The sequence below is a fragment of the Chenopodium album genome, chromosome 25, assembly GCF_948465745.1.
Source record: "Chenopodium album chromosome 25, dcCheAlbu1.1, whole genome shotgun sequence".
In the NCBI taxonomy this organism is placed as follows: Eukaryota; Viridiplantae; Streptophyta; class Magnoliopsida; order Caryophyllales; family Amaranthaceae; genus Chenopodium; species Chenopodium album.
The window spans coordinates 11,271,812-11,286,004 of record NC_137858.1 but is presented as its reverse complement, the minus strand read 5'-3'; the positions used below and the strand labels follow the sequence as shown (position 1 = coordinate 11,286,004).

General features: G+C 31.6%; 2 protein-coding genes across 2 annotated transcripts; both read right to left on the bottom strand.

The window, feature by feature from the left end:
• Positions 1–314: 314 nt before the first annotated feature.
• LOC145613671 (putative RING-H2 finger protein ATL53) lies at positions 315–836 on the bottom strand. The gene has a single exon (XM_081668754.1). It carries the CDS (start codon positions 834–836, stop codon positions 315–317), a length of 522 nt encoding a protein of 173 aa, XP_081524880.1.
• A 2,957-nt stretch (positions 837–3,793) lies between these two features.
• Positions 3,794–7,301, bottom strand: LOC145615094 (heat shock cognate 70 kDa protein-like). The gene is made up of 2 exons (XM_081670170.1): positions 7,005–7,301; positions 3,794–5,698 (listed from the first exon to the last, which is right to left on the bottom strand). The coding sequence occupies exons 1-2, from the start codon at positions 7,219–7,221 to the stop codon at positions 4,047–4,049; spliced, it is 1,869 nt and encodes a 622-aa protein (XP_081526296.1). The 5' UTR covers positions 7,222–7,301; the 3' UTR covers positions 3,794–4,046.
• Between the last annotated feature and the right edge of the window lie 6,892 nt (positions 7,302–14,193).

The window sequence follows — 14,193 nt, the reverse complement described above, 5'->3', positions numbered from 1 at the left end:
AGTACCAATTTACTTAATTTTTATAGGATTTCATTTAGTTAGGGTTTAGAGATATCACAGCCATTACATCAAAGTTGCAAGATTCATTACACAATGGTAGAAGTTAGCCATACGAGATGATTACATATACGAATAACAATACTCCTTCCGTCCCTAAATTACATTCCTCTTTCTCTCTATTATGTGAGGAATAAATGCTAGAAAGAGGAATTTAATTTAGGGACGGAGGGAGTATAATGTACATAACTATTAACTTTTTTTTTTTTTTTCAAGAACCATCAAAGTATTTGCTCAAACTAGCTCCACGCCTTCCCTTAAGGACGGAATACTACATTAGAGCGGACATATGTTCGACAAATAGGGCAAGTACAGTGTTTACATAGCCATTCGTCGATACAAAACCCATGAAACTTATGACCGCATTGCTCCAAAACCTTAACACCACCGTACTCATCATCATCATCTTTTTCGACGACAAAACTATCTAAACATATGACACAATCAGCACAATTCTTAGAAATTTCTTGTAATTTCTCCACGTCTATTACTACTGATTCTTTATCATGGTTGTTACTCAGTTGCGCTTCCCCTTGATATCGATGTACTCTCGGGATGCCTGGTACAAGATCAGATCTCCCTCGACGTTGAGGTTGTGCTAGGTTGACCGATACACGGACAGGCTGGCGGGGAGTTGTTGTTACACTAAAATTATCTTCATCGCCGCAACAGCTACGATGACATGCTCTTATTAGCAAGGCGATTAAAAGCAAAGTAAAAGCGGCCAAGGGATATGCAAGAAAACTTGCAATTATACCCAAGACGTTTAGATGAGCCATAATCTTTATTTTCGAGTATAATCACCGAAAGCGAACAAGTAATATATATCTAAGCAGTTAAGCACTGCCAAAATTCTAGCTTTGAATTTAATCTAATTGCATTAGAGTTCTAGCTTATAATTACTTTTTTTTAATTTTAAAGCAATATAGTTAATAGTTATAATAGTTGAATAGGGAGTTGTTTCTGTAGACTTTCCTAATATGGTACATACATACGAGTACTAAAGTTATAGTTGAGTACACGCTTTGCTTGGGATACAAGTTTTAAGATTAAGCAAAAATTTCCATAAATTTATGAACCTAAGATCGACAAAGATTTTAATAAAAAAAACCTAGCTATATAATATATATATCAATCAATCAATCAATAACTATATATTAAAAGACACACCAGCAATGACACGTGTCATCTCCTGGTGTGTCCTTAGTATTTTGTTTTTTTTTTTTTTTTAAATTTAGAAAACTTTATTCGAAGAAGTTATTTAAAAGAAAAGTTTTTTTTGTCAACCAAATAAACAAACAATAATATTTACCATTCTTACGTTATTACTCAATTAAGTACTAATTAATAAGAAAATAAATAATCTTTTTACAGAAGTTAATTATGGTGGAATATAATTTATTCTGCAAATATATTAACTTTTTATTTTGTATGCCATAAAGGCATAAATTAATTTATGTAAAGAAAATATGGAGTAATTAAAATAACCGTGCATGGCACGGGACCTAACCTAGTATATATATATATATATATATATATATATATATATATATATATATGTATATATATATGTATATATGTATGTATATATGTATATATATATGTATATATGTATGTATATATGTATGTATATATGTATGTATATGTGTATATATATGTGTATATATACATATATACATATATACATATATATATATATATATATATATATATATATACATATATATATATATATATATACATATATATATATATATACATATATATATATATATGATATTAAAAAAGAATATGAAAATATTTTATAATGAACATTATTCATATATACCAACCGTAATTTTAAGACAACATTCAAAGAACAATACACAATAAGGAATTAACATTATATCACAAATAAAAGTACACTAGATGAAGCCCATGCGATGCACGATTTGTTTTTTTTTTTAATTTTTTTTATTATTTTTTTTTTTGTATTTATGAGCTAAAATTTGTTATATATTTTGATAAAATTCCTAATATTTTAATATTTAATTAATTTAAACTTAAAAATCTCATTCGCCAATTTTGCTTACGTGACATTTGAATTATTAATTCTAAAAGAAATTAATAATCTCTTATTTAATTGGCTACTACTAAGATTTATAATCCTACATGGTGCGCTGAAAAAATTAGATCCTATGTGGCTCTCTAAAAACTCGGGAAAAAACTCCCCTTTAAATATATATATTAGATTACATTAACAATCAAAGAATATTAACATATGATCTTTTCACTCTTTTTTGGTGCAAATATGTTCCTTTACTTGAGGTATATGTTCATTACATTTTTATATATAGTTTATTTATTTCATTACAGTTGAATGTTCTTTACATTTGTATAATATGATTTTTTTTTTCGCGAAACGGTAGTATGATGCAAGGTACCTACACCTGGCCTGTAAGAAACACCACACACTGATCATTCACGGCAACACGAGAAAATATCATAAGAAACTGCACAACTATAACATATATTGATTTTGCCAAATAAAAATATTCAAATGAAATAAAATAAAATATTGGATATCCGTAACTTCTCTGCAAAAAAAAATTACCTAAAGTGTAAAACGCGTAGTTTAGGGTTTGTTTGACAAAATTTTTGGTTTTTGGTTTTTAGGCCCTGTTTGATTCACCTTAATTTTGCTGAACTGAAATTATTTTTACTGAACTGAACTTATTTTTACTGAACTGAACTTAATTTTACTGAACTGAAATTATTTTTACTGGAATTAAATTATTTTACTTAACTGAAATTATTTTTACTGATTTTCTATTATAATTCTTCTTTAAGAAAACTGAATTTTACTGAACTGAACTTATTTTTACTGAACTGAAATTATTTTTACTGAATTGAAATTAATTTTACTGAACTGAACTTATTTTTACTGAACTGAAATAATTTTTACTTAATATTATTTTTTTTAAGGTGAAAAGAATAGGGCCTTAGTTTTCTGTTTTTTTTTTAAAAAAAAAAAAAAACTAAAAACTAAAAACCAAAAATAGGAAACAAGAAAAATGTATTTCCACTTTTCTGTTGTCAGTTTTCAAAATTATCATGATTTAATAAGTCTAAATAATATTTGATTCATTATATGACATATATAACATACTTTTAAAAAACAAAAAACCATAAAACAATTTTTGTCTTTTTTTTTTTTTTTTTTTTTTTTTTGCTATTCTTATATTGTCCATTAGAAAAATGTTAATCAATAAAATAATACTGAAACAGACACTAAAATGACACGTGTTAATTACTAGTGTAAAATTTTTCAACCAATGTCTTTTTCCTTTTGTTTCCCTTCTTTTTTCTCAATTTTAGCTTTAATCCAGGAAAGTTTTATTATGTTTCCTATATTATAGGGTTGTAGCTAAAATAAAACTTATTAGATTCTAGTCAAACATAATAACTTTCCTAATTATAGGTAAAATAATTAGATTCTAGTCAAACATAATAAAGTATTTAACAGCTTCTAGGCTAGAATTTGCTTCAAAGTATTAGAAGACTTATAATTCAGAAAATAAAAGCAAAACGTATTCATTCCATTACATGCTTGAATATTGCACAGGATAACTAATCAATTGAAAACAACACAAGACATTTAAGAATAAAATACAAAAGAAGCACAAAAGCATAGTTACCTATGAAACATGCAGAAAACAAACATTTCCAGAAACCTGATCAAGCTCAACACAGCAGATGGTTCATAATCACAAAGAGAATGATATTGCCTAATTTCCTACTCGATGAGCCAATTTGCGAAATACTTCGTATCAAAGGAAATAAACAAGTAAATTACTATTTACTAGTATAGAAGACATGCTTCCAATTCAGCTACTAGTGGTTCACAACAAAATACTGCAATTTCAAGCAAATTTGGCAGAGTAGATAGTAGCAGCTTCAGCATGTAATAGCTACTAGTACACACTACAGAATACGCTATTTGTAGCAGTTTAGAGCATCAATAAACCAAATTGACGACAAATGCTTTCCAGCTCCTTCAACTTCTCCTCAAACTTTGAAGCTGTAACAACACCAGAATTCTCTTCCAGCCATAAAAACGTCTGCTCAATGGCATCCTTTATCTTCTTGTCATAAGTAACAGTCCCAATATTCCCAGAAATATACACTGTTTCCCACATGTTGTTGACATGATTCTCAAGTGCATTTTTAGCTTTCACCATCTGCCTATGCTCCTCATCTTGAGCCCTGTATTTTTCAGCCTCTTTTATCATCCTCTCTTTGTCTTTCTTCAAAAGCCGGCCTTGGTAATTGAGGATGGTAATTTGTTTCCTGTTTCCAGTGCTTGTTTCCACCCCTGTTACGTTAAGGATGCCATTAACATCAATATCAAAGCAGACATCAAAGTTGATGGCACCTGCCGGTGCAGGAGGAAGACCCGAAATAACAAACTCCCCCAACTTATTGTTGTCCTTGGCAATGGACCTCTCACCTTCAAACACGGAAAATCTCATTCTCGCCTGATTGTCAAATTTAGTAATCCATTTCTTATTCATCATGGCTGGAATGGTTGTATTCCTTGGGATCACAACAACCATATTATCTAAAAAATCCTCAAGACCAAGTGACAAAGGTGTGACGTCAACAAGAACAATATCCTTATTACTGCTACTAATACCACATATGACAGCAGCATGGACAGCTGCACCATAAGCAACAGCCTCATCTGGATTAATGCTTTTGCAAAGGACTTTTCCATTAAAAAAGGTCTGCAACAATTGTTGAACCTTTGGAATACGGGTTGATCCTCCAACTAGGACAACATCATCAACGTCGTGCTTCTCCACCTTGGCATCAGCTAAGCACTTTTCAACTGTGTCCACACATGTCCTGAACAAATCTATATTTAGCTTCTCGAAACCTGCACGAGTTATGGTTAATGTAAAATCAATGCCCTCAAAGAGGCAATCAATCGAAATAGTTGTTTGGGGAATTGAGGAAAGTTCCCTTTTGGCTCTCTCTGAAGCAGCTCTCAATCTTCCAAGAGCCCTATGATTATCACTTATGTCTTTTTTGTGCTTCTTCTTAAACTCCTCCACAAGATAACTTACCATTCTATTATCAAAGTCTTCTCCGCCTAGGTGGGTGTCACCACTAACAGCTTTAACTTTGAATTCACCCTTGTTAATGGCTACCAAGGACACATCAAATGTCCCACCACCTAAGTCAAATATTAGAACATTTTTTGCAGGGGCATCAACAACATTAGCCTTAGTTTCAAGACCATAAGCCATGGCAGCAGCCGTTGGCTCATTGATAATACGAATTACATTGAGACCTGCAATAGTTCCTGCATCCTTTGTTGCCTGACGCTGGGAATCATTGAAGTATGCTGGAACTGTGACAACAGCATTTTTCACTGAGGTGCCAAGGAAAGCCTCGGCAGTATCTCTCATCTTCATCAAGACCATCGCGGATACTTCCTCAGGTGTGAATCTTTTCTCCTCACCCTTGTAGGAGACCACAATCATTGGCTTCGATTCTGTTCCTGGATCACTACTATCTACAACCTTGAATGGCCACAACTTTATGTCTTTCTGTACATTTTCATCACTGAATTGTCTACCAATAAGCCTCTTTGCATCTGCCATTGTTATCATATAGGGAAGGTTATCAAAAGACTACAAAATTTAAAGGAATCATCAAATTAAGCTAAACAATTTATTATATTCTAAAAGGGAAAAACTAAGTAGTAAGAGAAACAGAGCAAATCAGAACAGAACTGTAAATGTAAAGGTTAACATGAAAATATATAATCATCTAAGCTTCTAGATTAATTATGAATGTTTTGAGCAGAGGAGCTCAACATTATTATCTACATGAATGACATAGATCAAACAGAAAGAGCATAGTATCATTATGCATTTAAATCATTTCCAAACCAACTGATTATACAGCCATTGTAGCACATGGCGTGCACATAAACACACACACACACACACACACACAAAATCTTTTCAGCAAATGAAGTTCAAAAAGACCATTGAACAGCTGATTGAGAACCTAGCATAAGAGGCAGAGCAATTAGTATCATCATTGGACCATAAACTGAAAGCAACTACTATCAATAGCCTATGCCTTGTGGCTTGTGAGCGTCTTTCGTTTGGCACTTGTTGTGCAGTTGGGTGTTGTGTAAGATTTCAGAGGAAAATCACAACAAGTGCTGGGGCTACCAAGGGAAGATCAGGTTCACAAATGAGTCAATAACTCTCGTTGCAAAAGATAAAATGAGTAATGGTCCAAAACATTCAACTAAATCAACATACAAATACATCATTGCAAAAACATTCAACTAAATCAACATACAAATACATCATTGCAAAAACATTCAACTAAATCAACATACAAATACATCATTGCAAAAACATTCAGCTAAATCAACATATATCATTCAAAATTGTCACTTTGACGCCTATCACAATTCACAAAAACTTTTCAATATTTTCTAGTTCATAATTACTAGCAAAACATATTAAAAATTGTTGTGAACAGCAAGTTCTATTACTCTATTAGGATAATAATTGTGAAATTTCGAAGTTAACAACCTCGCATTACTGATTCAACAAATTTCTGTTAATTGCCACAATTCAATTCTTCAAAAATTAAATCAATATATCAACCAACAACCCCATCACCCTTCCCCTTCAAAATAATTGAACATTTACCCCTAATTGAAATCCATCATTTATAAAAATACTGAGCTATTTCTTATATTATAGACCCAAACCCGAAAATCAAGAACTCTCTTTGGAAAAAAATTACTAATAAATTTGATACTAAAACCTCTAACAATTCCCTTGTTAGACACTTACACAGATACATCATAAATGTACTAATTAATAACAACTAAAAAAATGAGCAGGAAAATAGATGATAAAATAAAAACAAACCAAAGATAGTATTGGCGGTGTTGACGGAAGCTTGGTTCTTTGCGCCTTCACCGATAAGGCGGTGGGAGTCAGTGAAAGCGACCCAAGACGGCGTCGTACGGTTGCCCTGGTCGTTGCTTATGATTTCAACACGGTTGTGCCGCCAAACAGCAACACAAGAATAGGTTGTGCCGAGATCGATTCCGATGACTGGCCACTCTCCAACATTTTCTCCCATTTTCAAATTACACTCGATTAAAACAGCAGGATGTTTTAAAGATGAACAGGGTATAGAAAAGGTGGAAAGTTTAATGGTTTTCCAGTTTGTAGTTATGAATCTAGGATATGGTTTGGTCAACAGTCAACTGGTCAATACTATTATATGACTACCTTTTCATCACTAGGCCTACTGTATTCCTTTGAATTGAATTGAATTTTTGTCTTTTGACTATATATTCTACCATACGAAGTAGTATTAATTTTGACCACAAAATATTTTAAGATTTATTTACATAAACCACATTTTTTTTTTTTTTTTTTGAAAGATACATAAACCACATTTTATTCATATAATACTCCCTCCGTCCCTAAATTACATTCCTCCTTTCTATTTTTGGTATTCCAAAATTACATTCCTCCTTTTTATTTACGGTAAGTTTTTTTTAGTAAATCAACTCTCTTTTTCTGTTTTATATTTAATGCTTTCTCACTCATCCTCACCTAATCTCACTCATAATCCTTGTACCAAATTCCAATGAATATGATTGGTTAAAAATTTTCAATTAGGAGCATGTGATTGGTCCTTTTTTTTTTGCAAGGATTGATGACATGTCATGAGTAATATCTAATCTATCTTTGTACTTCCCATCACATTATCTAATTATAATTATTTGTCCTATTCTTCCCTCCTTAATTCCCGTGTAAATTTCCAAAGAGGAATGTAATTTAGGGACGGAGGGAGTACTACTTTAGTACATGCTCAGTGATATACTAAATACTATGGAGTAATATATATATACTTCTTTCGTTTTTATGTACTTGCAATAGTTTGACTTTTCCACTTTTTATATGTTTAACTTTAACTAGTTTTGATGATTTATAACCAAAACATAAGTCACTTGAGATCAGATTCATCATGAATTATATTATTTTAATATCATATGTTATAATTTTGCGTCCGGATCCTCTAGAGTTAAAGGGAAACTCTACCACATAGAGTTGGGCTTATCACAGCCCTCCATATATATCAACGGTTGATAGACTTTCAACCCTCCACTAACTTTATTAAAATATTAAAAAAAAAAGAATCTAAATTACATACTGTACTTTTAATTTTTTTCACCTCCCTCACTTCATTCTCTTTCATGAGTCTTCATTCTCCATTGTCTTTTAGAATCTAAATGACCAAAATTTTCAGTACCTATGGCAAATTCATCTTTCGATCGTCAATGAAATCCATCAAAGTATCACTTGGCATCTAATTAAATCAGGTTTGTATTTCTTGAATTTTAATTTTGGGTGGTTTTGTTTTGGTTGAATTAGATAAATTTTGGGGGTTTTGATTCTCTCTATGATCTTTGTGAGCTGTAATTGCGTAGTTGTTGTCGTTGATATATCGTATGCTAAAATAATACTTCGTAATTGGTTTTTCGTTTATTGGAGCTTGATGGGTTAAATTTTGTTGCATGCTCTTATTTTTTAATTAGTTTTAAGATTTGGGAAAATATAATCTTGATTATATCATGGTTAGTTTTTTTTTTTTTTTTTTGAGGGGAATATCATGGTTAATTAGTTTATACTTGGTTCTGGAATTTTGACTGATTTTGAGATCAGACATGAATTCGTAGTACTTAAAATGGCTTTTGTTGCTTTCCACCCATTTTAATTTACTTTTCAAACTGTTGAATTTTGTTCCTAATTTCTACTACACATATTTTTTTCTACTGCACATATTGTTGTAATTAGTGGAATTTATATTCAAGTATATGACAACTACATTCACTTATAGTAGTATGACTACCTACCTCTCCTACTAGAGCTTACCTAGCTTCTTCAGCTACTTGAATTTGGTATGCCAATGCACTAATGTCTAGCCTATTAGCTCAATATGGTAGAGCGTTGTGCTAAAGCACACAATGAAGTAGGTTCAAATCCTACATAGGCTACATGATAGATGAAGAAATGTTTGAGTTGTGATAAAACTAATAGAGATAATAATACTATTTAAAATGAGCATATGGATAAATTCATAATGATGTATGATTACATAGAATAAAAAAACATGACTCTTTCTTTGTACCAAAGGTAGTATCTAGGGATGGCAACGGGTCGGATCTGGACCGGATCCGACTGGATCCATATCCAGATCCGTTTTTGCACCCTGGATCCAGATCCGATCCGGATCCGTCGGGTATGGAGAAGGAGGATCCATATCCATATCCGTTGGATCCTACGGATCCGGGTCCAAAACGGGTTCAAAACGGATCCTGCACAATTTACCTTTTTTTTAGCAAAAAATGTAGTTTTCAATTAAAACAATGGTTTAACTGTCAATTTTCAAACCTCCCTCAATTGTTTTGTTCAATATTTGAATCCAAGTTCTACAACTACTCCAATAATACAAGACAACTTATAAAAATCTCAACAATACATTAATACATGTCTTATGAATAACAATACAAACTAGTACAACTATATAAGAAAGATGAGTATTCAGGTCCATCTCCCAAGAAGTCTTTGGACTAACTACCAAGAGGGCTAATGGTACTTCCTCATCATTTTGTACCTCAACAAACCCCTCCTCCGAATCCCCTTCCTCATCATTTGCATTTGACACCGCCACAAATGGTACTTCATTACTATCTTTAAAATTTGATTGTTCATCCATAAGGCTGAAATATTACAAAGAATAATAATTTCAACAACTTTTTAAAGCAAGCTCATGTACACTAATACACGACATAACCAGATTACCAACACAAGATAACCAAAATTTACAATAAATAAATGACAAAATGAAAATATAAACATGCAACAGAAAGTAAAATTCTAAAAACTAAAATTAATTAAAACAATTGCTGCTAGAATAGTTGCAGGAGAATTAGCTAAAACTACAACATGAAAATTAATTAAACTCAACATAATTAAAATTCTAAAAACTAAAACATTATACAGAAAGTAACAAAACATCTGTACATCACTCATTAGATCCACATCCACTCATTATACTAGCAATTATTAAGCATTTACATGAAAAAAATTGCTTTAATAAAACCAAGCATTTACAGAAAGTAACGAATTTGAAGATTAATTAAATACTTACCAGAATTCACGATATGCTGGAGTGTGCTTGCGGTCGTCGGAGAGGATGAGGTGGACTGCTAGAGTGATGTTGCGGTCGCCGGACTGGTGGAGTTTACTTGCGGTCGCCGGAAAAGATATGGGAGTGCAGGTTGGTGCCGTTTGGGAGAGAGGAGAGAGAGTCAGAGAGTGTGTGAGAATGTGAGATTTAGGGTTTGGTAGAGTTAGAGGTAGAGTATCTCATATTCTAATGTGGGCTGGGCTTGTATATTAAAATTATTAAAAATATATTTAAAAAAAAAAAATGGGTAAACGGATACGGATACGGGTATTTGAGTAAGACCCGTATCCAGATCCGTTTTTTAGGACAGGATCCGTATCCGACCCGGATCCGTCGGGTCCAATTTTACAAGATCCATATCCGTGAAAACGGATATGGATCCACGGATCCGGGTCGGATACGGATCTATTGCCATCCCTAGTAGTATCAAAGGCAACTACATCTCCAAATAAAGCATGATCAATAAGCATTTTTGCATCAGCCCAAAATATGTTTGTTATTTGCTCTTCACAATCCAATTGAATTGAGTATTGGAATGAAGGGTTCTCCACCGTTTGTAAGTGAAAGTATTTTAATAAACTTCCTGCTTCCCCATACATCATATCTCTTTGGCGCTTACTTTGTAGATAATTTTTATGGTCTCGATGAGTGTAGCCAAGATTGGAAGATCCACCCACATGAGCACCAATGAACTCATGAGCTGCTCTAGGACGAATTCCAGAATTGAATCATCCGCAAGTTCAATTTCAATCGCTTGTATTTCAGAAATTTTTCTCTGTGACGACAACAAGTGGCTAGTTTCCGGTGGATGAAGTATATGATTGTGTTCGGATACAAAATCATGAACTTGATATTTCCCTGTAGATCTAATTAATATAATACCAATGCGGACCTTAGCTTGCATCCGGTTCTTCTTTCAGCTCGAGAATTGGTTGTCAAGTGGTCTCGCTTGCCAAGTTGACGGAAACCCTCTTTTGAACAAACAAATCTCCTAGAAGTTACCTGTCCATCCTTGCTCCTGTTCTCATAATGCTTACGAACGTTAAATCCCATCTTCCCTCCATATTGTAACCAAAAATTCCAACCATCCTCCACCGAATCAAATTCCATGCCTACCCGAGGAACCCAATTTTCTACTTCGTCGTTACTATCGGCCATTCTAAGACAAATAAATTTTATTGTAGCTATTAGTATGAATCATTAAAGATCATCAATCAAATTATAAATAATTTAAAGTGTAAAAATAAAAAAGATATAAAAAAAACTGATGTTTTTCAATTGAAATATAAATTAAAATAGGGCATATGTTGGAGCAATTTCATCTTACTTGCATATACGAAATCACAAATTGTAGACTTCTTGATCAAATGTTGCGCCTTGAATTATTGTTAATGGTAGATGATTGTTGCACTAATTTTTTTAATGGGTATATTATAGATTTAAAATATGAGTAAGCAAATAAAAAAATTGCTTAACAATGGCGTGAAGATTACGATCATAGCAGTAAATATTTTGGTGGGAAAATAAGATGAATATTTGGTGGGAAAAGAAGCAGCTAAGAAATTTAGGCGCCTACTTTGGTAACTGCTAATTGCCTTTTCTTTTCTTTTTTTTCTTTTTTTTTTTAATATTTTAATAAAGTTAGTGGAGGGTTGAAGTCTATCAACCGTTGATATATATGGAGGGCTGTGATAAGCCCAACTCTATATGGTAGAGTTTCCTCCAACTCTAGAGGATCCGGACGCTATAATTTTAATTGGTAATTGATTTAAAGATATTTATTCTTTCAAAAAAAAAATAATTTAAAGATATTAAAGATAGAATCATAGAAATAAGGAAAATTTGATTCTAATAATCCTAATAGACTAAGACACCCCCCAAAGCTTGCATTATTGAAGATTTATCAAAAGGTCGGATTAATAAAATAAGACCACGCAAAGATTGAATTATTAGAATCAAATTTTCGTACAAATAATACGTAAGCAAGCGTGAAAGAAACGTGTTGCATTTCTAAAAAATAAAAATGTGTTGCAACCATAAAAACAAAATAGAGGAAGTAAAAGTAATATACTACTTGTATATATTATATTTTTAACATACTTTTTAATGATCAAAGTGGAACATTAACAAACATGTGCAGTAAAATGATGCATTTTTACTTTTTAGATGCCAATTACGTAGTATATACTTCCTCTATTTTTGTATACTTGTAACGCTTTTTATACTTGTAACGCGTCTCTATTGCATATAGTATATAAAAAATTGAGGAAGTATAAAAATAATATATAGTCTAAGTTTTATACTCGTATAGAGGAAGTATAAGAAATTAAGAATATAGTCTTGAGTTTTATACTATAAGCAAGTATAAAAATGGAGGAAGTATATAGACTCAAAATAGAGGAAGTAATGTCTGACTCAAAATAGTCTGAGTTTTATACAATAAGCATTAAGCAAGGGAGTATTTTGTCAAAAAAAAAGAGGAAAGGATAACAGGATGAACTCAAAATGAGTCACGACTCACGAGTAAAGCATAACTAGGTTAGGTCCCGTGTCACGCACGGTAATTTTAGTATTTTTATCAATTCAGCTATTCTACACGACTATTTTAGTATGTGTAAAAAATTTAGTGTAAGAAAATTGTCTAATATAATATTATTGTGAATTAAACTACCAAAATATTTATTGAAATAATCATAGAAGATCCAATTAGCTTTTATGCATTTGATTGATCATATAATTATATTTAAGTAATCCAGTGTGGCCTGGTGCCGTTAGTTTCTCGTTAATTAAATAAAGTTTTAAAGCTACATATCTACTTTAAGAAATAATTCAATTCCCTTCGTACTTACTATTAAAATCACGCTATTATTTTATCTCAAATCAAACCATTTACAATATTAATCAATATCTTCCGAATAATGTACTATTTCTTTATTCAACCTTTCTCTTCTTGTTATGAATTCTAATTGAGTATCGGTATGTGTTATACGTATTGTTATGTATGGCAATATCATATACAAATATTTAAAAAAAAAAATAATTAGTAATCAATCAATATATCATGTAGTTTTTGGTTAATGGTTATTACTCATATGTAGTTATTAATTATTAAGGTAATTAGCTTGGCAAAATAATTTATAATAATATTTTATTATTATTATGGATTGTATTATAATCTATGATATTAATCCTAGTGTTATGATTGATTTTTTTTTTTTTTTTTATTCTTTCAAAAAGTAAAGATTTAGACAATAATTAATACTCCATATTTAACAAATAAGGCAGTAATTGACCTATATTAGCAAAAATTTTTTACCTCATTCAAACTTTAATTATACGCTAAACTCGTACAAGGACAACTATTTGTGATGGAAAAAGAAACAAGTCAAAGCGATGTACAAAGAAGCACTACCTGCAAAGATTTTGATTAGGGAAAGATAATTGTAATCATGTGAGCAAAATAGTAATCTGACTTCACTAGCAATTACAGTTTAAAGATAGAGATTTTTAAAAAATTTATCAAATTCGATGTCGCATATTAATTAAAATCACACGTATTAGGAAGTGAGAAATATCAGCATACTTCAAGAATCCAAATTACATAGCCAAAAACTTGAAATGACAGAACAATATTCTACTTGAAAAATCAAGTAATGTTGTCAAGCAAAATAGTCAAAAGTAGGTAATTAAACTACAGACATTTGGATAACCAAACATACAAATCCACTTAAAACTAGAATAAATATAAAGCCTTGCCATTCTTTCTGGATATTCCACTTTCGTAAACTTCAAAGAGTTGGTAACATCAGAAGCCCTTCCAGCAATTAAGTGTAGGCATCCTTTTACAAT

What these genes read in the sequence shown, in the direction of transcription:
- LOC145613671 (XM_081668754.1), bottom strand. Translation starts at nt 836, where the DNA reads ATGGCTCATCTAAACGTCTTGGGTATAATTGCAAGTTTTCTTGCATAT.
- LOC145615094 (XM_081670170.1), bottom strand. Translation starts at nt 7,221, where the DNA reads ATGGGAGAAAATGTTGGAGAGTGGCCAGTCATCGGAATCGATCTCGGC. An exon ending in CACCGCCAATACTATCTTTG is followed by an intron (nt 5,699 to 7,004) that starts GTTTGTTTTTAT and finishes TAACAATGGCAG; the next exon opens with ATGCAAAGAGGCTTATTGGT.